The following is a 24,937-nucleotide window of genomic DNA, read 5'->3' as shown; positions in this document are numbered from 1 at the left end:
GCTCCAGCTGTAAAACGGGAGTGAATCTTCTTAAAACAAGACAGGAAATGGACGATGTTTTATTTAAGTAAATGTTTAAGGAGCTCATTTTCTTTAAGTATTATTGTAAGTATTAGTACTATGGTTATAATTGTTTATGAATCAGTAACACAGTGGTGCAGGGGATTTGAATCTCTTCCTATCTGTAGGGAGGGTGAACGTTCTTCCCGTGTTCTTGTAGGTTGTTTTTGGCGACACTGTTTTCCTCCCACTATCAGATTGTCCTAAGACATGTTGTGTAAGTTAATTACTACAGCAAGATTGTAGCCTTTGTGCCCTGAGATGGACTGGCATTCTGTCCAGGGTGAAGTCCTGGCTTACACTTTGAGATTGTTGGCTTCACTACAGGCACACCTCAACTCACTAAAAATGGACAGACAGATTTTCAGTTTGTTCATCCATTTATGTTTAAACCAAAATCAGCACTTTTCTGGATCTGAGAGATATGGCCTGATTTTGTTCCTTGATTTTTATGCATTTTCATATGCCATGAAAATAGCTTGTGTGCTACTGCTTGTGCTCTTGAATTTAAATTAGCATAATATATAGTGTTATCCAGATGACCCTGGGCTGTAGCAGCACCATATACAGTACATTCACAATATATTCACAATCTATGATACAAAGTATCACTTAGTGCATGTAGTCTGTTCTTATTCAATAAGGGGCAGTAAAATGTATAATTCATCACAAAGTTGATCTGCCTTCATTTACGCTCATCCATGTAAGTGCAAATTTCCACTCTCTCACTGGAGCTACACAGATAGTTCTATAATATCAATCAATGTTTTTTTTCTCTCTTTGGAGGTTGCAGATCTTCTCATTTACACAGCAAAAAAAAACATGATGGTGGTCTTATTAGCTACTGACTGGACAGGGGAGCAGGCAAAATGGCAAGATGGGTTAATATAGCAGTTTTAGCATAATGAAGGAAATCTTTGCATATATTGCTCATTCTGCATGAAGAACTGAGGACTGTATTTTTGTTTTTGCTTTGTCCATTTCCATCACCTTTTCCAGAAGTGCATCTTCTTCTGAACGACAGGCCTTAAATATTTTGTTCAAAACAAAATATTCGTTCACAAATTTCTATTTCCCTCTTGTTTTTCAAGGTAATTATCTCGCAACCTTTTTCAGATGGTGGTCAACCTTTTGCAATGGTGCACCAGGCAGGACCAGGTGAGCCCAACGTCACATACTGGAAAGGGGTCCACACCCATTCAAAGGTTACTAGAGTTTATTTCCACTGACGTTTCGAAGGACCACTCCCCTGTTGAATCTGGAGAGTAAAGCCACTCCCGTTCTTCTTGCCGGTGCCGATACTGGGCCGTATCATTGGCCGCTTCCAGTTGCCAGGGGCGTTTATTTCCGGTATTGCAAGGGGCTGGATTTTCAGGTTTCTTTGCCCTGGAATTTTTGTGCGCTGAACCTAAGGAGGAGGTGTCGAGTTTGTGCGACTCCTTTCTTTGCTTACATACATACACACACAAACGTTAATGTAGAACTTTGCGGGATTTTTATTTGATCAGTATGACCGAGAGCTCCGCAAACAAGACGGTGAATGGGGAAGTTTGTCATCGCGCTACAAACGGCATAAAACCGGGGAGGAATGGCTTGGTGAAGAATCATTACCTCTATCAGCAGCAGCAAAAGTACTGCCATCCCGACGAGAAGGTGAGGCCCTGTTGTCAAACGGCACGGCTTTCGGTTGAAATCTGGAAGGGCTGGGACTATCTGGCTAGCTGGCTGTGCATTTCCGGAATACCAGAATTTCACATTGTATTGCTAGCTATCTGACAAGCCTATATGAGCTTACTAGTTAGCCAGCGATCAACCTTTGCTTGCTAGCTAGCATGTCCGTATTTTCATCAGTGTAGGCTATTTGATTAGTTTTTGGTTATTTACTATAGTTATCTGGAATCCATTAGGTAACCTTATCGAGATAACTAATTGACTAGTTGACTTGTTATTGCACTCTGCTGTCAGTCTGCTTCATTGAGTCCTGGTTAGTTTGGTAGTCAGCAACACATGTGCTTTGGGCAAAGTGGGTTGGGATGTGCAGCCTTGGTAGCTAATTTGAAATGCTAACGTACATGTCGGTAGCCAGCTTACTAATTAGTTAATTAGCTGACGAAGTACTTTGGCAAGTTGCGGTGTTAACCGCTGCACGTTATGTTTACCTACCACCACTGTCTTGCAAGTGGTAGCATGGGTGTGTTTTTTCAGGCTGGAAATTACCGGTTTGTTTGGATAACTCATTCAAACTGCTCTGACACCAGCCCTGCCCTCCAAACGCTTCTCTCTCAAACAGGTTAGCTTGTCGTGAGGGTGGAGCAACTGATGAATGAGTAGTCACATCGCTGTAGTAAACGAACTTGGGTTAAGTGAAATGAATGGCTAACCGTATAGCTAGCTAGCGACCGATAAGATAGAATCCGAAACTTATCGGCCTTTGGTAAGCAGAGAAGTTTCTTTTCCCCTCGCAAGATCTGTGGCTAGCCAGTTAGCTAATGTTAGAGGTATTTCCCGAAAACTGCTGCCTTTCCAGCTAAAGCTAACGACACGACTGTAATGCAGTTAAAGTTGAGAACGATCTGATAGTTCGCTAACGTTAACTAAATGGCTTCAGATAAGCCTGATAGATAGCCGTCAAGTAAGCAAACTGGTTGGCTCCTTGTTAGCTTTCAGAAAAAAATACCGGCCCCGTTTTTGTGTCGCAATGAAATGTGTATATGAGCGGATAGTGGAATCTTGAGAAAGTTAGCCAGCTGGTTTGTTTTTACACTAGTCTACACGATAGCCAGATAGAAGCGTGGTGTTTTGCCGTTATTCACAGAATCCCAGTGTTCTCTTAAGGAAGAGATCAGGAAATCAAGAAAACATTTTAGCAGTCAGGGGAGTCGGCCTGCCTGTGTTTCACTTGTACAGCATGGCTGAAGTCTTAGCAGCCCCCGCCAGTCAATCACACGGAAAGGAAAGCATGCAGCTAACACACCCCAGAGGAATCCTCCATAGAAAAAAAAAACTCGAGTCTTTGAACTGCTGCTGTCCACCAAAGAACAGCTGAGAATCCACAATTAGGATAATTAAAGGGCATAAATGTCTGCTTACTGTACTTGTTTGTTTTTTGGTATTCCCTAATAGCTCCAGTGTAGCGTTGGAGCACCTCCTTTAATCTTTCACTGAGCAGAGGGAAGTTCATGCTTTTCTATTGGCTCCTCGCTGATTGTACTGCACATGGAGGTCACTGTTTGCCAACAAGGCATTTAAGGGTAGGGCATGACTAGTCACATGAGGTTGCAAAGTAGTAGGTTTTGAATGACTTGCATGATTTGGAAACTGGGACAATGGGGCCATGTAAAATTCCTGGGCCAATCTGGTATTACATTACAAATGACTAAAGTGTGATCAGTTTTGTTTTACGTCAATCCCTCACTCAAGTTTCAATGTTAACCACAGAGTTTTAAATCAAATGAAGGAAAATGCAGGCATATAATGTAAGCCTGAAGTTTGGTATTGACAGCAGGGTTTTGTTTTTTGTTTTTTTTTTGGCAGGAGGTGCTGTCACTGGTAGGATACAAACACGTTTTTCTAGTTGAAATTTAATCAAGTTGACAGAAGGCTTTCTTTAATTTAGAATTGACTCCTAAAGCTGTGCACTGTAAACTTTAACAGTCAGTTTAGAACCTTATCAAGAGCACAACAGCATGACAGCAATGTCCATCTAGGACTTAAACCAGCAACCTCCTGGTTATGTTTCAGTAATCCTTGTGACCCTGGATAAGGGTGTCTAATGAACAGATGTCACACAAAAGGGATTTAGTGATTCATATTTTAAACAGGTAGGATATTCCATAGTGTACAAGGTATGTGGCCAGTCTGTGTCAGATTTTGCAAAAAAAAAATGTTATACTGAGTGCAAAATGTTCAGATACTTTGCATGGAAAGACTCGGGTGTCAGTTGCTATACTTGTTCAGAGCATTTCATATTGTCAATGACATTGTGCTGTGTTTCTGCTTGTTGACCCTTTAGCTAATTTTGTGAAGTACTTTATCGTGTTATGGTTAATGTCTTGTTAATGTGTAGGTCTACCATGTCGCCTGCAATGGAGGATTGTACAGCAGACCCTTCAATGAATCATTTGAGGAGACTCCCATGCTGGTTGCTGTCCTCACGTACATGGGTTATGGCATCCTTACAATCTTTGGATACCTCAGGGACTTCTTGAGGGACTGGAAAATCGAAAAGTGCCATATTGCCAGAGAAAGAGAGGAACAAAGGGTACATTTTTTTGTTGATTTGTTTGTACTTTGTTTCTCGAGTGTAGTGTTTTTTGAAAAGGAAGGAAGCCCCGCTGTACAGAATGCACACTGTTCTTAGTCAGGCATTTATGAGTTACTCTGCGTTTGCAAAGTGAAAACATTGTTTTGAATGCGGTAAATTACAGGGGTGGATATTTGTAAAGGAAGTAGTAGGATATCCTTTTGCTGTTGCCCGAAACTCCCAAGTTTTCATCTAAAGACAAACGGGCTTTAATGGAAAGGGAGCTAAATGGAATTTTTTCAGTGTTTGTATCAGAATTGACTGTCTGCTGGTCTCAGATTTAAACAATGCCTGTTGCTAATGGAATCATTCACCCTTTTTAAATTAATAAATCGCTTTCTGGAGAGTTAAGTGAATATATTTCCAAAAAACCATTTATGGCAAGAGTGATTCAGTAGTTTTCTTGAGGAAAATGATATTTAGAAGGTATGGACTTTAAGCAGTGGGATATTAACCAAGTTCATTTGTATGTCTTTGTCTTCAGGATTTTGTGCCACTTTATCAGGATTTTGAAAACTTTTACACAAGGAATTTATACATGCGAATTCGGGACAGCTGGAACCGACCCATATGCAGTGTTCCGGGGGCCAAGGTGGACCTGGTGGAGCGAGTGTCCCGTGACTACAACTGGACTTTTGAGTGAGTGGCTCCCACTATTCATGAATGCAACCAGGGTGGCAGAAATCAACTGTTTTTTGTTGTAATATTCAGAATTTTATAGTAGCTAATAAGAAAATAAGATAAAAGTGCAGTTGTGGTGCAGTTAAGAAGCAAAAGGAAGTATGGTCCACTAGTAACAGTCCTGAAAATACTAAATTTAACTAATACCTAACAATAATTGTCCAAATGTGTATTATTGTATTGTCACAGTTTTGGATGACATTTGATTCTGGACCACACCATGTTACGTAAGCGCCAACAAGTTGACGCAGACACATTAATAAACTGCATGAAAAATGATATATTTTGACAGATTTAAAAGAAAAACCTGCTTGGGTCTTGCACAGCTTGAGAGGCTGGTATAGACTGAAAGGTTATAGTGGTGTCAAAAGCTGTGGTATTTATTATTTTGGGTTTTGGCAATGCAATTTTTTATTTTTGTTCCTCTTAGCTACACAGGGAAAGTGGTGAAAGATGTCATCAATATGGGCTCCTACAACTACCTGGGCTTTGCTGAGAACACCGGGGTGTGTGCTGATGCTGCAGCCGAGGTGACCACAAAGTACGGAGTCGGCGTGGGCAGCACTAGGCAAGAGATGGGTAGGTCATCTCGCCCACAACACAGGACCAACACGGAAGGACCTCAAAATATGACATTCATTTATATCATTAAAAACAACTGACTGATATGAGTGGCCTTGGATTTCCAATGTTGATCGTGCATGAGCACAGCGAACGTCAAAGTATTGATGTCTGTTCCCTAGTACCCGGTGCTGACATTATTTGAGTGCACTGCGCGTCACATGATTCTGAATCAGTTTGTATTAGGTGCGTTTTTATAATGACACTCAACACCTTGCTGTTGTATTTGTTTTGGTATTTGACATTGTGTTCTGTGCTCAGGGAATTTGGACAGGCATGAAGAACTGGAGAAGTTGGTAGCAAAATTCCTGGGAGTGGAATCCGCCATGGCCTTTGGCATGGGTTTCGCAACCAACTCCATGAACATTCCAGCTCTCACTGGCAAGGTATGAAGGATTCTCCCCATCTCTCTTGTCTGCCTCTGTCTCCGTCTCTCTCTGTCCCAATGTCCCAATCATTATTTCTGCTTTTGCCCTGTTTCAAAACAGCCGTAAGGCTTCCTCCTAATTGGTTGTTATAACTTCTCTTGAATCACTTCTTGATCACTGTGTCAGTGAAAGCATAGTCAGCTGTAATGTATTCATAATGTGCGTGATGTTTTACATCAGCTTGCTCTGTGTCCTGGCAGGGCAGGCTGGCCTACAAGCTTCCTCCCCACTCTGTCTCCACAAACATTCATTTGTCTAGGAGACAGAGGCATCTGCAAATGACCTCGAGAACTCAGATCTTACGAGAAGAGAAGTAGATAAGAGCGAAATCTGTGCAGGAAATGGTGTGGCCAGAGAGTCATGAGGCTATCTTCTTTATTTTTACTCAACTTCCTGCTGAGGGGCAGAAATCTCCATTGTGATGTTAAATTGACACCCCCACAACTGCTGCCTGTGTGATACTGTAGGTTTCTGTTCCTGCTAAGGTTTCTACGTGTTTCAGAGATACAGTAACGTGTAAATTGACTGCAATATTGTAAGTGTATGTCACTTTTACTTAAGTTGGAATCCACACCAAAGAGATATTTTTTTATTAAGCAAACTAGATAATCGAGTTCTTTTGTGGTTCTATAACCAACTATGTAGTAATCAAAGTCTCATATAAGCCCCAGAATAAATTTCATAACCTCTCTCTGGTTGCAACAACCTTGCTGTGCATGTTGGGTACCTGAGGCAGAGAAGAAAAATATTTAAGGGATCTTGTTCTGCAGTTTGACTGGCTCGTATTCTGTGGATTTGGTCATTTCCTTTAGCATTTGGTTTTGGCTTATGACCTAGTTTCTTTCCTCATGGCCGTGGCCAGATCAGCACAGGGGCACATGCAGCCCACAATCGCATGGTGGTGGGTTATCCTCCATTTCAACTGCCATGTGATGCTATGACAACCCTGTAGAAATATAAAAGGCTTAACCGACCCAGGATAGCAACCTGAACATTCTTTTAGGGTTTGGTGTTGATGTAGTAAAAATACTGGCTTTTTGTGGGTATTCTCAAATTTGGTTGTATCTAACTCAAATAATTTTCCAACGTGAGCAAAACAGTTGTTCATATCATTTAGCTGTGCAATGTGAACAACAGTAATGTGCACTGGGTTGGCTTGTGTGCGTCAGCTTTGTTGGGTGAGTTGTGAAAGCACTGGCTGCAGTGTCCAGGAGTCCAGGAAGGACCGCGTGTGCGGCATTGTCCATCACACCGTCTGTCTGTAAGCAGTGCTACGCTACTGAGTGCATTATGTCATTGACGTCTTGTTCCGCCCTCCTCTTGCGTCCAAGGGCTGTCTGATCTTGAGTGATGAGCTGAACCACGCCTCTCTGGTCCTGGGAGCCAGACTTTCAGGGTCCACCATCCGTGTTTTCAAGCACAACAGTGAGTCTGCTACTCTGGTTTACTCAGCACTGACATCTGCTTATACCGGCGGATAGCAACAAATAATATTCCCAAATCCTCTCAGTACCTGGTATCTGATGACCTGGTCTCTGTCTGTTCACTTATAAGAAGACCTGTATAAACAGTTGAGAGATTTACATCACATCCATACCAGAATATAAGGAAACAGCCGCAGGTTCTTACCTCTGTGTTGCTGTGTGTAATATATGGGTAAATACACAGCTATACACACAGTAAGACTCACTTCTGTTTCATTTTAAACTGGCATTCTGTACCATGATGCATTTCACCATTCAGAGTTCCAGACTTTATTTGAAATACGAGAGATCTTCATCTTGCTAAATACTTTTCCAAAAAAAATGTATAATGTGGTTTGCATTGAAATCTGTTAACTCTCCAGTGTACCAGTTGCTGAATAAAAATGAGCAAGAGAGAAAATGTGCTTTACTTCATTCACAGCGTTTACTAGAGAGTGGGAATTGATAACAGATTTTAATTAGGCATTGACTGAAATGTTGTGGGTAAGACTAGAGCTCTCTAGAGTGACAGGGAGCAGCTGGCAGCAGACTAGAGTGAGAGCACAGAATGTCTGAAAGCTGCTGGCTTTGAATATACTTGAATATACTTCTGAATATAAGCCCTGAATACAGGTTTTTTTCAGTACAAGATTGATCACTTATATCATTGTTATCCATACAGATTTTGTAAATTGTGCATTTTAACGCATCATTTGCAATAAAAATACATCATAATGCAACGCATAATAAAATGCTTCGATTAAGAACTCCTGCAAGTTTTGCCTGCGTTTATGCGCTTTGAGCTCTGTGCCTGCATAACTAATGTGTGGCCACAAGGAGTGTGTGTGGTTGAGCGAAGCACTGTGGTGTGCTGGTAAGGAGCTGGGAAACCAATGGCTGCCAGTTTGATTCCCAGGTGGACCACTGTTGTTATACCCTTGGGCAAGGTACTTAACCTGAATTGCCTCAGTAAACATTTTGCTTTATAAATGGATGCATGTAGAAAAAACTGTAAGCTTTGTAAGTCTCCCTGGATAAGAGTACCTGCTAAGCAAAATGTAATATAAATAATGTTTTTCACTCTGTGAACTCAGATGAACTCCGGCTTCATGGTATCAGTGCTCTGGAGCTGCAGATGTCTAGATTATAAAATAATGCCATTATTATTGTAATGTATGACTGCACCAGCTGTGTAAGCTTATATGGATAGTTTAAAGACATGCTCATAATGTAAACAAAAATCAGAAACCTGAGTTGGAAAGGCAAATCCCCAATAAGGTCTTGAGATTTTGGCCTGTTACACAAAACAAATACTGTGAGTCCTACACATATATTCAAATCATTACATCACTTTACACAGTGTCTGAGATATAGCTGTGAATGGACAAACTTGTGCTGCCCAACACAGAGATTCATCAGCCTGTGATGAAAAATGACACTTTCCCTCCCCACAATGACCATAAAAGACTTGTTTAATATAGACGTGTTTATTTGTATAACACAAATATGAACTCCATCTCAAATATGGAATATTGACATTGGGCCAGTGTACAGGTTAGACACCTTGTTTTTTCAGACAGCTTAACACCCGTGTCCTGCCATGTATCTTGAGTACAGCTGAAATTGAGATTGTGGTTTGTTTCAGATATGCAGAGTTTGGAGAAGCTCCTGAGAGATGCTATCGTTCACGGGCAGCCGCGCACTCACCGGCCCTGGAAGAAGATCCTCATCCTGGTAGAGGGCATCTACAGGTATGATGAGTGGGTGTAGTGCAGCCTCGCACAGAGCCAGCCCAGATTGCATGTACAGTACAAGGCAAAGGTTTGGACACACCTGATTAAGAAACATGCATTAGGAAACATACATTCAAAGACATTTTGATCTAGACTTATGCTCAAATGCTTGAAATTTGTTTCTTAGACAAATATGAATAGTGAAGTTGATGCCTATGCATAGATTTCTTAAAAAAAAATCTTTAATTTTAGAAGATATTTTTGGCTATTCTGAAGAATCTAAAATACAGGATTTTTTAAATATAAGTGTTTTGATTTATTCATAATACATTTTTGGTCATTGCCGAATTCTATTTGTGTTATTTCATAGTTTTACTGTTATTCTAAAATGTGGAAAATGGTGAAAATGAAGCAAAGTGTTTCCAAACTTTTGACTGGTACTATATATGCTTTGGTCTTGAGTCTGCTGAAAGTGCCTGCATATCCTGTGACATTGTGGAAAAAATTTTTTTTTTGCTTTGCCCCCACACCCTCCCATGCCCACCCCACAACAGAACTGACTCCTAACTGTTGTGCTATAACTTCTTGTAACCCCCGTCCCCAGCATGGAGGGCTCCATTGTTCGGCTTCCTGAAGTCATTGCTCTGAAGAAGAAGTACAAAGCCTACCTGTACCTGGACGAGGCGCACAGCATCGGAGCGCTGGGTCCCAATGGGAGAGGGGTGGTGGACTACTTCGGGCTGGACTCCAGGGATGTGGACATTATGATGGGGACCTTTACCAAGAGCTTTGGGGCAGCGGGAGGATACATTGGAGGGAAGAAGGTAAAGCTGTCCTGTCCAAATTACACATGAACTTAACTATTATTATTTACTGTTTTGATGCCAGTACAGCAGTTAATACCTCCAAAACTCACTCTGCTTCTGTTCTTAAATACTAAAACACATTTTGATTGTCTTGTATTTGTATCCAATGAATAATTTGTCCATGCAGTGGTTAAACTCTAGATGGCGCCAGACAGTTTTATGCTGGCATCGAGTATCCTTTATAAAAAGGAGCAAGAAAACCTCATGTGAAGGTACTTTGAGATGAACTGTATGTGAAAACTGATATTTAAGTCTGTTCTGTTAATTGTGTCTGTTCTCTCTCCAGGAGCTCATAGATTATCTCCGCACACATTCTCACAGTGCTGTCTATGCCACGTCCATGTCACCCCCTGTGGTGGAACAAATCATCACTTCTATGAAGTGCATTATGGGAGAGGATGGAACCACTATTGGTGAGATTGAAAATAAGCTTGTTTAAATTTGTTTGTACCTTTTTGTGACTAATATGAGTTGAAGTCACTTGTAGAGTGTCAAAAAGGAGGCAATACAAGTGATGTAATGCTACCACAAGGTGGCAGTATAGGTCTTTAAAGCATTTGGAAGGCAACGTCAGTGCTGTAACAGCCTGTCGACTTAGTCTTAAAAGGTTTCACTTGAAAGGTAAAAAGAAACAATGCTGCTTTGTTTTTTGATCTCTGGACTGTCATTGTCTTCTGATGAATAGAATGCTAGCATGCACAGTGAGTTAAATGACTCATTTCAGCAGATGTAACTCCCTTTTAAACAACTGAACAACACACATTTACTGTGTATTATATTTGGCTGTTTTATGTCCAGTGAAAGACATCAGACAGTCTTTGAAACAAGACTAGTAATTTGCAATGAACTGAAATGAAAACATTCCTCCTTAAAGCATATGATGTCTGAAAGAGACATTGAACCAAAATGCTGCTACCTGCAGCTTCTGTATGTCCGTGCTCCTAGGCTCTCTCAGAAACCGCTATCATTTTCCCCTACAATGTGCGGCGCGGCTGATCCTTATCAGGCCGGAAGATGAGGATAAGACCTCTTTTAAGGATGTTTCTGCTCCAGCCCCTGGCTGACGTCAGGCATACCTGTGTCATTAACCAGCTGTGCAGTAAATGCTGGCTGTAGTGTTCCTCCACACCCTCCAATTTGCCTTGTAAACATGAACCTGCCATATACAAGGAAAACAAACTCAGCAAAGTGCCCTTAGCCAATCAGAATGACATAATGATACATTTCCTTCATTGTGACAATCAGCTCGTCTGTGCTGACTTTTTTAGATATGAGATTAGGATCAGCTCACTGAATAGACAGTAGGCCCCGATTTTAGGTAATCGTTGAACATATGCTGCTGAACGCAAAGGAAAGGTATTTCACTGTGTTTTTTTCCACTGTATTTTGCCATTGCACGTTAAATTAGACTGATTGGTTACACAGATGTACATCCCCGGTCCAGGTAAAATATTTAGCAGTATGCGTAAACCTGGGAAATGTGTTAACAATTATCCGGAGCGGCACTGTAATCGGGGGCCCTTTGTTGAGGCTCTCCAAATCCTCCTCCCCCACCCCCTCCACGCCACTCAATCTTCTGAGGACAGCTACAACAAACAGCGGACCGTGGCGTGTCCGCCCCAGGTGAAAGGAGTAAGGCGCTGGCCGTGAGTAATAGGCGTGTAAGTCGGCCTCATCGGAGGTGTTCACGTCTCCCCCCCCTCACGCTCGGATTAAGCCCGCCAGACAAAGGAACGTTGTTCCCAACTTTTTGGCCCGTTATTCATTCTTTTTTTTTTTGGACAGCGGGGTTTATTTAAGATCCCTGACACTCTCGCCATCGGTTGCTAGCTGCAGTAAAGTGACTGGCACAGAAGGTGTCTGTGTCCTTTGGAGTGAGGGCGCATGAAACTAGCCATGTCCCTGCCCACTTAGCCTGAGTGGCAACCAAGTTGACCCACGCAGTAGGAGATCTCATGCATATGTGTCGTCGCTTTAAGAACGCTTCCTGCAGAACGTGGATTAAGATGGACTTTGTTTGAGCGTCAGTGTAACTTCAGATCATATCAAACACAGGACGGTATTATTCTGTTTTCCACCAGAAAACAGTGAGTCCCTCGAGATTCACTTTGTCAAGGGTGTTCGGTCGTGCAAATTGCAGAGAAGTGAAGCGCGCACCACTTGTGATAACAGTTTGAAAGTTTGTAAATGGAAGTGCCCATACATAGTTTTACGTAACGTGGTGCTAATTATATGATAAATGAACGCTGAGTTACAAGTGAGAATTGGGTCATTTGCGGCAAGTTAAGGGCTTTGGCCGTTATTGGCCACCTGGTAAAACAGGGTACACAAAGCAAAAGGAATCAAGTGGAGGGCCGTAAAGACCGCATTTCCTGTCTGTTCCCCAGGGAGCTGACACCTTTTCAGACCCCACTTGTGTCTATGTTGTTTTACACTCAGGGCAAAAGGAAGCCAAGCTTTGTTTGAGCTACATTGTTTTATCCCTGTTCAAATGCAGCCAGAGCCATTTGGATGCTTGACCGGCTTTATGTGAGTGTTGTTTTGCGTCCTTAAATGGAAAGGTGTGGCCGCTTGCGTACTCTGTAGTTTTGTGTTTCACAGTAATTTATTGCTCTCTTCATTTATTTTCTCCTTCTTGAGTCCAGCAGTAATTTATATTATTATTATTATTGTTACTTTTTTTTGATCAAGAAAAAAAAGTTGGGTGGAGAATTTTGACCCATTGCACTGAAGCTGAGTTGAGGTATACCTTGCAGCACGTCCAGAAAAATTTCTCGTGAAATTAAATATGAAATTAAAACCAGTCTGGGGCTATCAAAAAAAAGAGTTTCTCTTCTCCCCCAAAAACATTTTTCTTCCTTGGATAACTCATTTCACACTTTGGGAAAGTGATATTGCCCAGTTAACTGTTTTCTTTTATCTACTGTAAGCAGATTTGATTCAAGTTCCCGGGTTGTTTTGACTTTGCGCGCCGCACCTGACCCCTGTACCTTCTGCGTAAAACAGATTATAAACACATCTTACACACTGTGACCGTTTTTTTATGGCACCTCGTTTTCAGTTCTTCATCCAAGTCAAACATTACAATTTGTCACCGTAACCCACTGATAACAAACCTTTGACTGTACGGTCTTTGGAGCCTGAGGAAACTGCGAAACGTTCGCACTGTGATTTATTAAAGACTGTGATTGCACAAACCGTAGGGTCATTCTTTGTAAGGCGGTTCCTGTTTCGGATTGTCCTGCATGTGAAAGTTACCACATGCAGCTAGTGGGGTGTAAGGCGTCCCTCGTGCTGTAACCATGTGCGTGGTTAGTGACAACAGATGCAGGAAATACGGTTAAGTCCGGCGGTCTTACAGGGCTGACTTTAAGTAAGTTCTCGGATCAGGAAGGCAAACCTCAGACCCAAGCCTGGCGCTTTGTCAAACCAAGGGCTTTGTCTGGTGTTGCAGAAACCGAAATGTCTTGAAGGCATCTGTCGTGAGAGCCGTTTCCCAATTTTTTTTCCCCAGTCATTTGATACAAACAAATGGATACAATGGAGCGTGTTTGTAAGGAGCCAGGCACACTCGTAAAACCCATTCAAACACTGACACCGGTCCCCCCTCGGTTGTAGTAAACAGTGTTTGTCATTCTCTGGGACAAGGAGAATGGAGTTGTTTAGCGAGGAGTGCTTGTCGGCGTTCTTGATTGCGTCGTTTCACAGTGTATGCTCAGACAGGCTCCGCAAACCAAGGCCATCCATCTCTGTCTGAGGTGTTGACTTCTGCTGGCCTGGTGCGCAGCTACACATGTTTTAGGTGTTAAAGTGTGTTTGTCCATGAACACCCCTCCCCCCCCCTTAAGGACCTGGGAGGTACTGTCTTACTCTATGCACAGACACATCCCCTCCCCGGTACTGCCCAGAGATGCCTGACACGCTCTTTCAGAGGAATGGTCCATTAGAGTCATAGAGCTAAATGCACTATTTACTATTTATGCTTTCCATTCTTATGCCTTTGTGTTTTATGAAACTTTGCAGGCTCTGCAGCAAAACAGTGTTTCATACAGCAAAGTGAAACGTTAACTTGAATCTACTTTACTTATTTTTTTTGAAATTCTTTGTTTTCTTCTTTTTTTGTATCAGTATACATTTTTGCTGGACATTTAGGGTTGAATAAGCTCTTTAGGTAAGTGTCATGTTATCTGGAAGTAGTGCTCTAAGATTTCCGCGAATGTGTGAATTTCCTGGTTTCAACTGTCGGATCATGGAGGAGCTTAAAAGCAGGAGGAGATTCATCCATTCTACGGAGATTGTTTGAACATGTGTCACAAACATGGCAAATGAATCAGAAAGATGAATAGTCTCACAATTAATTTCAGCCGTACAACTGCCACCCTGCTTCCTGCCCTTCCCCTCTCAGGCCCGGGACCCGCGTGGGGGCGTCCCCCTCGTCAGAAGCCCAATACTCGGCACGGGGCGTTTGTAATTATCTCCCACTAGATGAAAAGGAAGTGAGGAGAAACTTTCATTTGAAAGGAATACAGCTCCCACATCTGGAAGCTCTTTAAGCCGCCTTTTTCACTCCAAATCTCCAGTTAGTGTCTGGAAGGAGTTAAGAATGTGTATTGTGAAACTAGCTGCTGAAAGTGTACCCCAGAAAAATTTACTTTTTGAGGCACCCTTTCCCAAGAAGAACATGCACATTGACTGAATGGCTTGAAGTGGGGAGTTCGAGTTAACCTAAAACTTTATTGCTTTCAGATGCACGCCAGCATTTAATACATTTGTGCTTGTGGCTTATGATACCGGGCTGAACTTGGAAGGAAGCACCTTTTGTTTTTCCACTTCTCAGAAGATTTAGACTGCACGTTGTCCAACTGTCCTCTCTTGTGCTAGTCACAGGAAAACAGCCATTCAAACTGGAATCTGTCTGTCAAATAAATACCAGTGACCGGTACAGAAGTGTTCCCTCCTACTCATTAGGCAAATTTGAAGTCCAGACTGAGTTATCATTTTAATATTGCTGTTGCCTATTTCAGTATATTTCAGTGTTAATTGCGTTTGGGTAAACTGTAACTGGTGAGGACATATAGAGTATTTTTGTGGCTCAAATTTTTTTTTTCCTTTGGGGTTAACTTTATACTCCCATTCATGAATTCTGTGAAATAACTGCTACTTTGCCTTGGTACAGAACTTGTTGAATTTGTTCCCATGTGTTAAGTAAAAAATACATGTCTACTTTTTCTGGAAATTGGTCATGCATCATTGTAACTTGTCACAGTCCTTGGCTGTCACTTTTCAAACGTGCACAGTTTTGGGGGGATGTTTGTTGTGGGGGGCTTGGTTTCGCCGCTTGACTGTGAAGAGCTCAGAAGTGAAACCAAGTGTTTAAGATTACACATTGCGGAGGGTTACTTTTCAGCCGCAGAAGGGATGACCCGGTCATGACTTGTGCAGTCCGCTTTATCTGTCAGTAGCCAATTTACATGGGGGGATCGCTGGAAGATTCCGATTTCACAGCCAGTCAAGTTGCTGTTCACGAGAGCACGTCGGATAACCCGCACGTGTCTCGTCCGATTGCCCGTCACGTTGCGCTTTCGTTCAGCTAAGCCAAGGGCCCTTTTTTTCCCTCGCCCAATGATTACTGCTTTCTTTCTACTCTAGTTTCAGGAACAGCTACATATTGTAAAACAAAACCTGCATGCGGAGTGCCAGATGTTTATATTTTACTGCTGAAAATATTGAATGGAAACACTCGTAATTGAGGCTGCATTTGTATTAGTTGAATGGAATTTGTGACCGCAGAACAGCTTGACGGCCGGACCTCTTGTCTCACGGCGCATTGTGCCAAAAATCGCAGGGATTGGTATGAAGCTGACATCAAATGTCTGAACAACATGGGGTGAGAAATTCGTAAAGGAAAAGGAAATTCCTCTGAGCAAGTCTTTAGCATGCTTGGAATGTTTGACAAGTGAGAACCAATACTTGTAAATGTAACCTTTTGATTGGATCACCCTGCAGCAGGCCAAATGTTGCTGAATTCCTTCAAGCACGGAGCGGAGCCATGTGCTTTCAGGCATAATCTACGGCACTTCCAAGCGCTGTATTTGTGTCACTTCTTGCAGCCTCTTTTAGTGGAAATGCTCCACAATGAGGCAAAATGGCTCCAAATGTAAAATGGGTATCACAAGAGAAGACCTCATGGTGAATAGCTTTTTTGATTCACTGTGTTGGTGAAGACTTGTGACTTGCTATTACCTGCAGCACTGCTTTGCTTAGGGAGCCGATGAGAATATCTATGTGAAAGCCATGAGGGATTGGAGGCGAAAGTGATATTAGTGCCTGAGAGAGGAGGAAGCTCTACCCATAGTTACACTAAAGTGCAGAGGTGTATGTATTGTTATTACGGTCTTTGAAGATCAACTGTCACACAGCATTCTGTCTTCAGCATATTATTATTACTTTCATAGGTTTGTAGCTGGCTCAGGCTTGATTAAATGGGCGCTCTTTCCAGTCCATTATATAGAATGTCTTATTCCAATGGTCAAGTATTTTAGTATTGTTTTTTTTTTTCTTTTTCAATGGTTCTGAAAACAGGCGGGAAACACTGACAAAGGTGGAGGTGAAAATTTTGCTCGGCGCATCTGAAACCATTTCTTCTCAGGTCGTGATCGAGTCCAGCAGCTGGCAGAAAACACAACATACTTCCGCAGAAAACTCCAAGAGATGGGCTTCATCATCTACGGGAACGACGACTCCCCTGTGGTGCCTATGATGCTGTATATGCCTGCCAAAATCGGGTTTGTTTGTCGGTCCTTGCATCAGTGCTATCATGATATCATGATCATGATACTACATGTAAAGTAAACAACAGGTTAATAGATGACAAAGGTTTCAGTTTCTGTTTTTTTCCAGTGCATTTGGGCGGGAGATGCTGAAGAGAAACATTGGTGTGGTGGTGGTCGGGTTCCCCGCCACGCCGATCATCGAATCCAGAGCTCGATTCTGCATCTCAGCAGCACATACCAAAGAGATGCTGGACATGGTAATGCCGTTCACTTCCCTGTACATGTGAACCTTGACCTCTATGTGCTGTGATGAGACCAGTCTAATCTGCATGTGCTCCAAGAACAAACCAAAGATTAGTTTGGCCCTTTATCGTTTTCTCCTGTTTGCCTTCTTTGTCAAGTCCCTGTGTGTATTTTAAAACATTTCACTGCCTTTCTCTCTCATCACACCGCAAAATGTGCGATGGAAGCTGGCTGACCCATAGCTAAAGCGCTAACCGTAAAATAAACACATCACTTGTTAAAACCTAATTTGCTAGCTAAAATGAGGCTAACTGCATCAGCAGGTTAAGTGAGGATAAGTGCAATAATTATGCACTGAGCAGCTGAGGACTTTTTCACAGCACTGAGGTCATTAGAACGAAGCGAGCAACGTGGTTCTTGCTCTTAATGAAACACTCCGTTTCGAAGCGCAGGCTTTCAACCCCAGTCTTTCAATTAGGCCACGTGCGTGTGTATTTTTATGATTTTACAGCCCGGTTTGGGAAGTCTGTAATAAAGCATGTAGGAGTGTGAATGCAGCCCTTCTAAGTTGGGAAGGCGACATATGACATGAATGAATTTAAGAAGCAAGCGCCCCGCTCCACGTGTTAGGCAAGGGCCGTACGTAAGCAGGACTTCCATGTTGCTCTGCATTTGGCAGGAGATCAAAGAGCATCTAATCTGCTTCCCCAAGGGACACTTGATTTTGCCGTGCTGAAAAGTATATTGGGTTTTTTTCTTTTTTTTTACCCACAAAGCCCTGTGCCGCAATAGAATCGCCTTTGTTGTACGAGTCTTCATATGAAGCCCCACATTTTTCTTATTTTGAGTAAGTCCCCTCTTCACGCACATGTTCATGAAATGGTTAACATTTTATTCAGGGCTTTCAAAAAAAAAAAAAAGAAAAAACGCGGCAAAGAAAAAAGGCAAATTGCTTCCACATGGCTGGCAGTAACACAATACAGAAAGGTGTCCTCTATTGCTGAAGGAGAATGGTTTCACTTGACTTTGGTTTGCCCACTTTTTTATTGCAGCACGCTGTGCCTTTTCAAAAGCTGCGGTTGTAGAGCACTTGTGTTGATGAGGCACGTCTTTCGTGCGTTTTATTGAAACGTGTTGGTGATCCTTATCTGTCAGCTTCGTTAGCTGCGTCTGTCCTACATACCGGCTTTGTTTCGAGCACTCAAAACACATGATGAGGTATGCACTTATGGCCCCTGATCTGATCCTATACTGTAGATGTGCATTATCCTTCCATGATTAATTGTCTATTAATGACATCTTTCCCTTGCATTCACTGTTGAGCTGTATATAGTTACATGATTAGAAATTAGCGGCATAAGACATCAGTGGCCTTCAGTGCAGTTTTAAAATGGCCAAAATTAGAACTGTCTTCTTTTACCATGTCCATAATTGGTACGCAGATTCGAGTGTTTTGCTTTTCCCATCTCACCCTGCCACCACAGCTGATTCTGCGTTACTGGCCGTTGCGGTCGGGCCTGACCTTTGTGTTCTGTCTGTTCGCAGGCATTAAGCGTGATCAGCGAGGTGGGTGACTTATTGCAGCTGAAGTATTCCCGACACAGAATACTTCCCTCGCTGGACCGGCCCTTTGATGAGACCACATACGAAGAGAGCGAAGATTGAATGTCTTCCACACCAACCAAATGTGCACTGCTCGTCTGAAGCACTCAGTGAAAAGTCACAGAACCACTTAATATATAAGCCCCTTTCATCCTCCTTATTTTAACACATGGAGCTCCTGATGGCACAGAAGTGTCCAGGCAGAAAAACGGTTTTAACTTTTTTGATTTTCGTCTGAGGCGTAGTGTTGGGTTTTGTTCTTAACTTATTGTGGCGTTCAGGTTTTTTTTTTTTGGAAAATTTCTTCAGCTGACATCTGGTCAGTCTGTTTGAATGCTATTCTGTTAATACCATATCTTATTTGATGACGCAAACTCTTTTGTGCAATATGAACATTTTGGAACCTCCTCGGCTGAGATTTATGAAAAAAAAAAAAAAAATCAGAAAAGGCAAAAATGACTGCAAAACTATTTTTATAATTGAAACAAACTTGAAACACATCCATGTTGAAATTACTATTAGCTGAGGTCCCCCTCGATCAAAAAAATAGATTAAGGTTTTTCTTTCTCCAAATGAATGCAAATGTGCTTGTATGTTATATCAGATATCAGATTGCCAGTAGTTTTAGCTTTGGGGTTTGTTTTTGTTATAGTTGTGTTTTATATGCACTTCTGACTTTCTGCCAGGACCATTGTCTTACTTGAACCAAGGCATTATCTTCCTTGCTTTACCAAAGTATTCATTTTACCTAGGGTTACTTTACATAGGGTAATGTCAAGGCAATAGACTTCTCTGTGAACCTTGTGAACAGCCATACGCAAGTGTCAGAATAGCTTTCCAAATGATTCCAGTTACATCTTTTTGAAAATTGCTAAGATCTTGTCCTGTGATCTGTTTTCTTTGAAAAGGTGGTATAAAGTATATTTCTGTAGGGGACAGATAAGTTCAAAGTGCAATCCTTGCGATTAACTCTTAAGCTTCCTCTTCTGTCAGGAAGAGTTTTCTTCTGTGTCTTAATTTTTATACGGCTGTGTTTTTTTTTTTTTAAAACATTCAGTATCCATGTATTAGTATTGTTTGTCATTACCGAAGACAAAGGGTGTTTTTGAATACTTTCCAACCTCTGAGGGAATGTGCATTGACTTCATTAATTTCAGGGGGTCTTAAAATTCTATACATTTGCTTACCTGTATGTGTGGTTACTTTGCCTATGATGTGTCTTCATGTACAGATTTATTTATTAAGTTTCATGTCTTTCTTTTTTTTGTAATAAATGGACTTCATATCAATGGCAGCTCCAAATATGCTCTTACAGTGCATGCGTGTTTACACACTGCATGCTCTCAGTGCAAATACTGATGAGTATTTTTTTGATCGTTTGTCAAAATGCATGTATGATGTAGTCAACTGAAGCTGCTAGTTTACAGTTAAAGGTGCTGAGTTACGCATACTTCACTTCTCCGTTTTTGTGGCTTGTCTTAAAACCAGAAATCATTCCAGATTTGGCTTTTAAATGACCAGCTTTGTGTCTTGAGTTACAGTTTCTCCCTTCTGTTCACGGCCTGATACAGCAAAGTATGTTAAATGTGTTTGGTCATGTTTTTTTTTTTTTCTGTTCTCTTTGACAGGAAAATGAGTACCCATGTAAAAACTGTGGACATTTCCCATAGGATAGGAAAAAAATGCAGAAACATAAATAAGAATAAAATCTTAAAATGCCATAATGGCAAAAACTGTAAACTGCTATAACCAATCAAAATAGAAATTTAAAGTCAATTTAATTGTCTTAATGTACAAAGATATATCTATTTTAAATATGAATGATACAAGTCATTCTGTTGCTTTTTCACTTAAAAGTTGAAATGTGACTACTGACATTTGTAATATATATATATATATATATATACACACATATCTTTTTCATTTTTCTTCTTTTTTTTGCACACAGCAGGATACAATGGTAATGACAAACATGCAACTAGTGTCAAAACTGGAAGGTCTGGTAGAGAAACCGTGCAGTGAGATAGCGGTGTGGATATTGGACTGCTTTGAAAATATATGTATGTGTTCTAACATAACTTGGATTTGCTACCAATAGTGCATAGAGAAGGTATACTTTTTGGATCAAAGAAAAGTGCACTCTTTGCTGCATAATGGTAAATCACCTCAGTTTGTCATGTTTCACTTCCTCCTTAAGAACATTAAAATGTAATGATTGAAAAGAATTTTGTGTACCTAATGCTTTTTTCACATCAGACCAGTATTATATTATCGAAGTAATTTGTGGGGCAAACCAATAATGACTGTTTTTTTTAATCTTTTCTCAGAGCAATGCTATTTTATCTCACGAGTCAATGAACCACAGAACACTTCATTAATATTAATATACATATTGCTCACACAAAATCTTTTTATATCTGTTTCATTATATTGTATAGCTGAACTATGGGGCTATGTTGACTACTATAATCTATCTGTATATGATTAATTTTGGAAAAAAATCTTTTGGTTTGCCTTCAACTGATTTGTTGACACTGTTTAAATAAACAATTTTACAGTACAAAGCATAATTTTAGTGTATGATGAAGTCTTCACTGTATTCAGTTTTTCCATTTCAGCTCTGGCTAGGGGTCTCTCATCACATTAATTTGGCACTTGTTCTCACTTTTTCCTTTATCCACAAGACTCAACATGATTGTAGTGAAAAGCATCCAGCTTCAGCACTCCTGAAACTATTCATGTGGAGGATTATGTGGTCACATTTTCCAAGAAATATATCATGTACCTCTGTTTGAGTACATAACTATGTTATCATTTTGCTGGCCTTTGTAAAATTTAACCCAACATCTGTCCATCATATGTGATGGGTCATAGCCTTGGACATCAAAAATTCAAGATTTTCATCTGCATTAGCAATCAAATTGTTCTTTCTGCATTGCACTAAATTACTCCCACCCATAACGGAGCACATCATATATCCAGCACTATATATCCCATGCTGAAGCTGGCTGTGCTTATACAAGCGTGGAGCTAGACAAAGTCAAAAACATCTGTTAACCCAGATACAAATATTAACATTACAAATAAACACTGAAACAAAGATGAGCTAATGTAGTTATGAAGTGGGTCAGAAATGGAAAAAATTATAACAAGGGGCAAGGGAGATGGTTGGAGTTGCATTACAACTATGATTACGACCATAAACATTAACAGCAGTTATTCAAATCTGGGTGATAGCTGATTATTGATTGGTGATACTTAATATATAGATAATGTGTTGAATAATACATACGTACAATATTTAATCTGCCATTGTGTATAAAATAATACACAAGATAAAGAAACTGATGTAGCTTTTGAAGGAAAAATCATTATTGTTCATATATGGATCACAGTTCTTTTTAAGACTTGATCAAGTATGTGTCACATAATCTTGGTAGATTAACTTCTAATTTAATACTCACATTTTGCTCCCAACTACAAGATGAATTTGCTGTCCTTAATATTGTATATTCTGTTACACGTAATTGGTTGTTGCCATCATAATAGGTGATGGTATTTTCCAGTTGATGATCACACTAACACAAGGTGCTTCTCTGTTCTTGCTTCCATTTGTGTGTATACCACTGGTACATAGCACACATGTATGGGCCTTGCTACTACTGATATTGCAGAGATTCACTTGGGTTCCTTGTTGAACCTCCATTGTAATGTTACCCTCAGAATTCAGCATCATTGTACTTTTTTCTGAAGGTTTTCCCTGAGCTTCCCTGAGTTTTCCTTCTGCACCTTCTGAGAGTGTGCATTAGGAACTGACTGTGGAATTGTCTTGCATACATATACAGAAAACCAGAGCCTGTCGTCTTCTTGGTTGTCCATTTCAACATCCTGAGTAGACTGTTGTCCTCTTCTGCATCCCTAGGGGGTGCTGAAGTAGTCAATTGCTAAGTATAAAAGGACAACCATTGGTGTCCTGCCCCCCTTTTCACCCCTTTTCACTAATACCAACTTTTCTATTGCTATGGCTCTCTGTTGCATATGAGTGCAGGTCATGGTTTTATTGCCCCACTGATTTCACCTTCTTTATTGCATCCATGTTTGGCAACTAACATTGACATAACTTTGCCATACCAAAGCAGTCAGAGCGCATACTCAACCGTAGTGACAGCACTCTGTCACACTTCTGACACCACGTGCAGCAAAGGGCGAGAGCAGTCACCCTGCCTGGCCTCGAACCCGGGTCTACAAGGTGGTAACGCCAAAGAGCTAGGCTTGTTGGTATGGCAGTCAGAGCGCATACTCAACCGTAGTGACAGCACTCTGTCACAGACTCACATAGCTGAAAGCAGCAATTGCATGTTTAGCTAAACTCTGAGCTCAGTGTGGACTGTTAGGCTGTATGAATGGCAAGCATAAGAGATCAACTACATACCTGACCACTTACAGCTATGGTTAGACCATGGAGACACTTTCTGATTCCACTATGGCTCTCTTAGCCACCCAACAGTTCTGAGTAGTTATGAGATTGGTCTTGCTATTCAGTTTCATCCCTTCATTCAAACCTTTTCATCAAACTATTGGTCCTGTTTTCTTTCACGGTGGGATTTGAGAGGCATCCCCACTTCATATTCATTCTGTCCATCTGTGCCGTAACTACTCTGCTCCCGAGGAATGATAGAAAGCTAGTTCCCAACCCGTGCTCCTCACAAATTGCATCATTTTCAAAGCCAGCTCTGGGCAACCTCATAGATGTTTCTCTAAGGCTCTGCCCAGCTGGCTAGCATATAGTTAGTCTCATAGACTTTTTGCTAGCACCATGAAGTTTGTTTGGGTGTTATGCTGGTGTCCACTCTCATTCTCTTTTTTCTTTCCTGCTTACGGCATCCAGAGGCCGTGTGGGCAGGCTTTAAGGTTTTCCTTATGAAGGCTGACTTGCTAATTGCTCTGATATGTTTCTATCTAATAGAGTCCAGGATGCTTGTTAGATGCACCCAAATGTTGTCTAGTCTTGGGACAGTGTCTCTAAGGGAAGTAAATCACTCATCGATGTCTTGGTGTTAGAGGCTGACTCTGCCCTTGGTGTGAGCAGGGAGTCTTGCAGTTCCCTTCTGTGTTTTTGCTACAACATACAAAACCTCCCAGGCTTACTGAGAAGTGTTGGTTCAAGCTTTGTGTCTGACAGCAGTTGCCTTACAATGCGCAATATGTCTCTTCTGGTATTATTGCTCTATGATAGAGAAGACAACATTTTATCTAGAAACTAGAACCCAAGGGTTGGAACTATCAACTTGATTATGTTAATGAAGGCTATCACTTGCTATTGTTTCAATTGAAGGAAGTGTTCTTAACATTTATAGCAAGACAATGCTAGGTCACCTTACATCTTCAATATATTTTAGAAGAAGAAGAAGTAGCTTTATTTGTCACATGCATGTTGTACAGAGTATCTCAGCAGTGAAATGTAATTGGAGTGCTCCAACTGTGCAAATAATTGACACACAACACACCAGCAGAGAGATAAATAAAAACAGAAGAAATATAAAAATACAAAATAGAAGAAAGTATGAGAGAAAAGGAATATACTAAAGAACTAAACTAAAGGAATATACTTTTCATAAATATTGCAGTTCATGTATCTGGCAAAACCATCTCATGCATTGTTCTTCATGCTAAATGCAATGTCCTTCACCCAAGGATCTAAGGTTACCAACCAACAGGTTTTTGTCTCTTTTCTCTTGTTCTGATTTGAATATGGATTAGGATCTAGGAGCTCTGTGATTCAGGCTGTTTTGATATGAATTTAGTCTACATAGACAAACAGGGCGATAGGATGCAGAAGATCTGAAAGATGGTATTATTAGGCCTACATAGATGTCCTCTCACCAGCAAGACGCATTGTCTATAGTTAATTTCGTTCCAACAATTTACCACGAAAAGTATCCCATTTTCTTCGTATTATTAAACACTTGCATACGTCAAATACTAAATTAGTGTAGTCATAACCATAAAACGTGCTTATTGTCGAATGTTTCAACCATGCAATTTTAAATTTTTAAGACGAACATAAGTGTGAAGTTTAATTAAAAAGGTTATACAAACAAGGGAATCATATAATGTTTAATTAGTAATTTGCATCTCAAATGTATTTCCCATCACGTAGGGTT

General features: G+C 40.9%; 1 protein-coding gene across 1 annotated transcript; it reads left to right on the top strand.

Moving 5' to 3' along the window:
- The first annotated feature begins 1,464 nt into the window (after positions 1-1,464).
- Positions 1,465-19,798, top strand: sptlc2a (serine palmitoyltransferase, long chain base subunit 2a). Its single transcript, XM_036542277.1, has 12 exons — positions 1,465-1,713; positions 4,127-4,321; positions 4,848-5,002; positions 5,475-5,623; positions 5,927-6,051; positions 7,425-7,518; positions 9,202-9,307; positions 9,894-10,113; positions 10,442-10,568; positions 16,805-16,940; positions 17,056-17,185; positions 18,717-19,798. Exons 1-12 carry the CDS (start codon positions 1,570-1,572, stop codon positions 18,834-18,836), a joined length of 1,701 nt encoding a protein of 566 aa, XP_036398170.1. The 5' UTR covers positions 1,465-1,569; the 3' UTR covers positions 18,837-19,798.
- The last annotated feature ends 5,139 nt before the right edge of the window (positions 19,799-24,937 follow it).

The sequence above is a fragment of the Megalops cyprinoides genome, chromosome 12, assembly GCF_013368585.1.
Source record: "Megalops cyprinoides isolate fMegCyp1 chromosome 12, fMegCyp1.pri, whole genome shotgun sequence".
Taxonomy (NCBI): domain Eukaryota; kingdom Metazoa; phylum Chordata; class Actinopteri; order Elopiformes; family Megalopidae; genus Megalops; species Megalops cyprinoides.
Note: the sequence above shows the minus strand (reverse complement) of the source record. Positions and strands in the feature narration are given on the sequence as shown.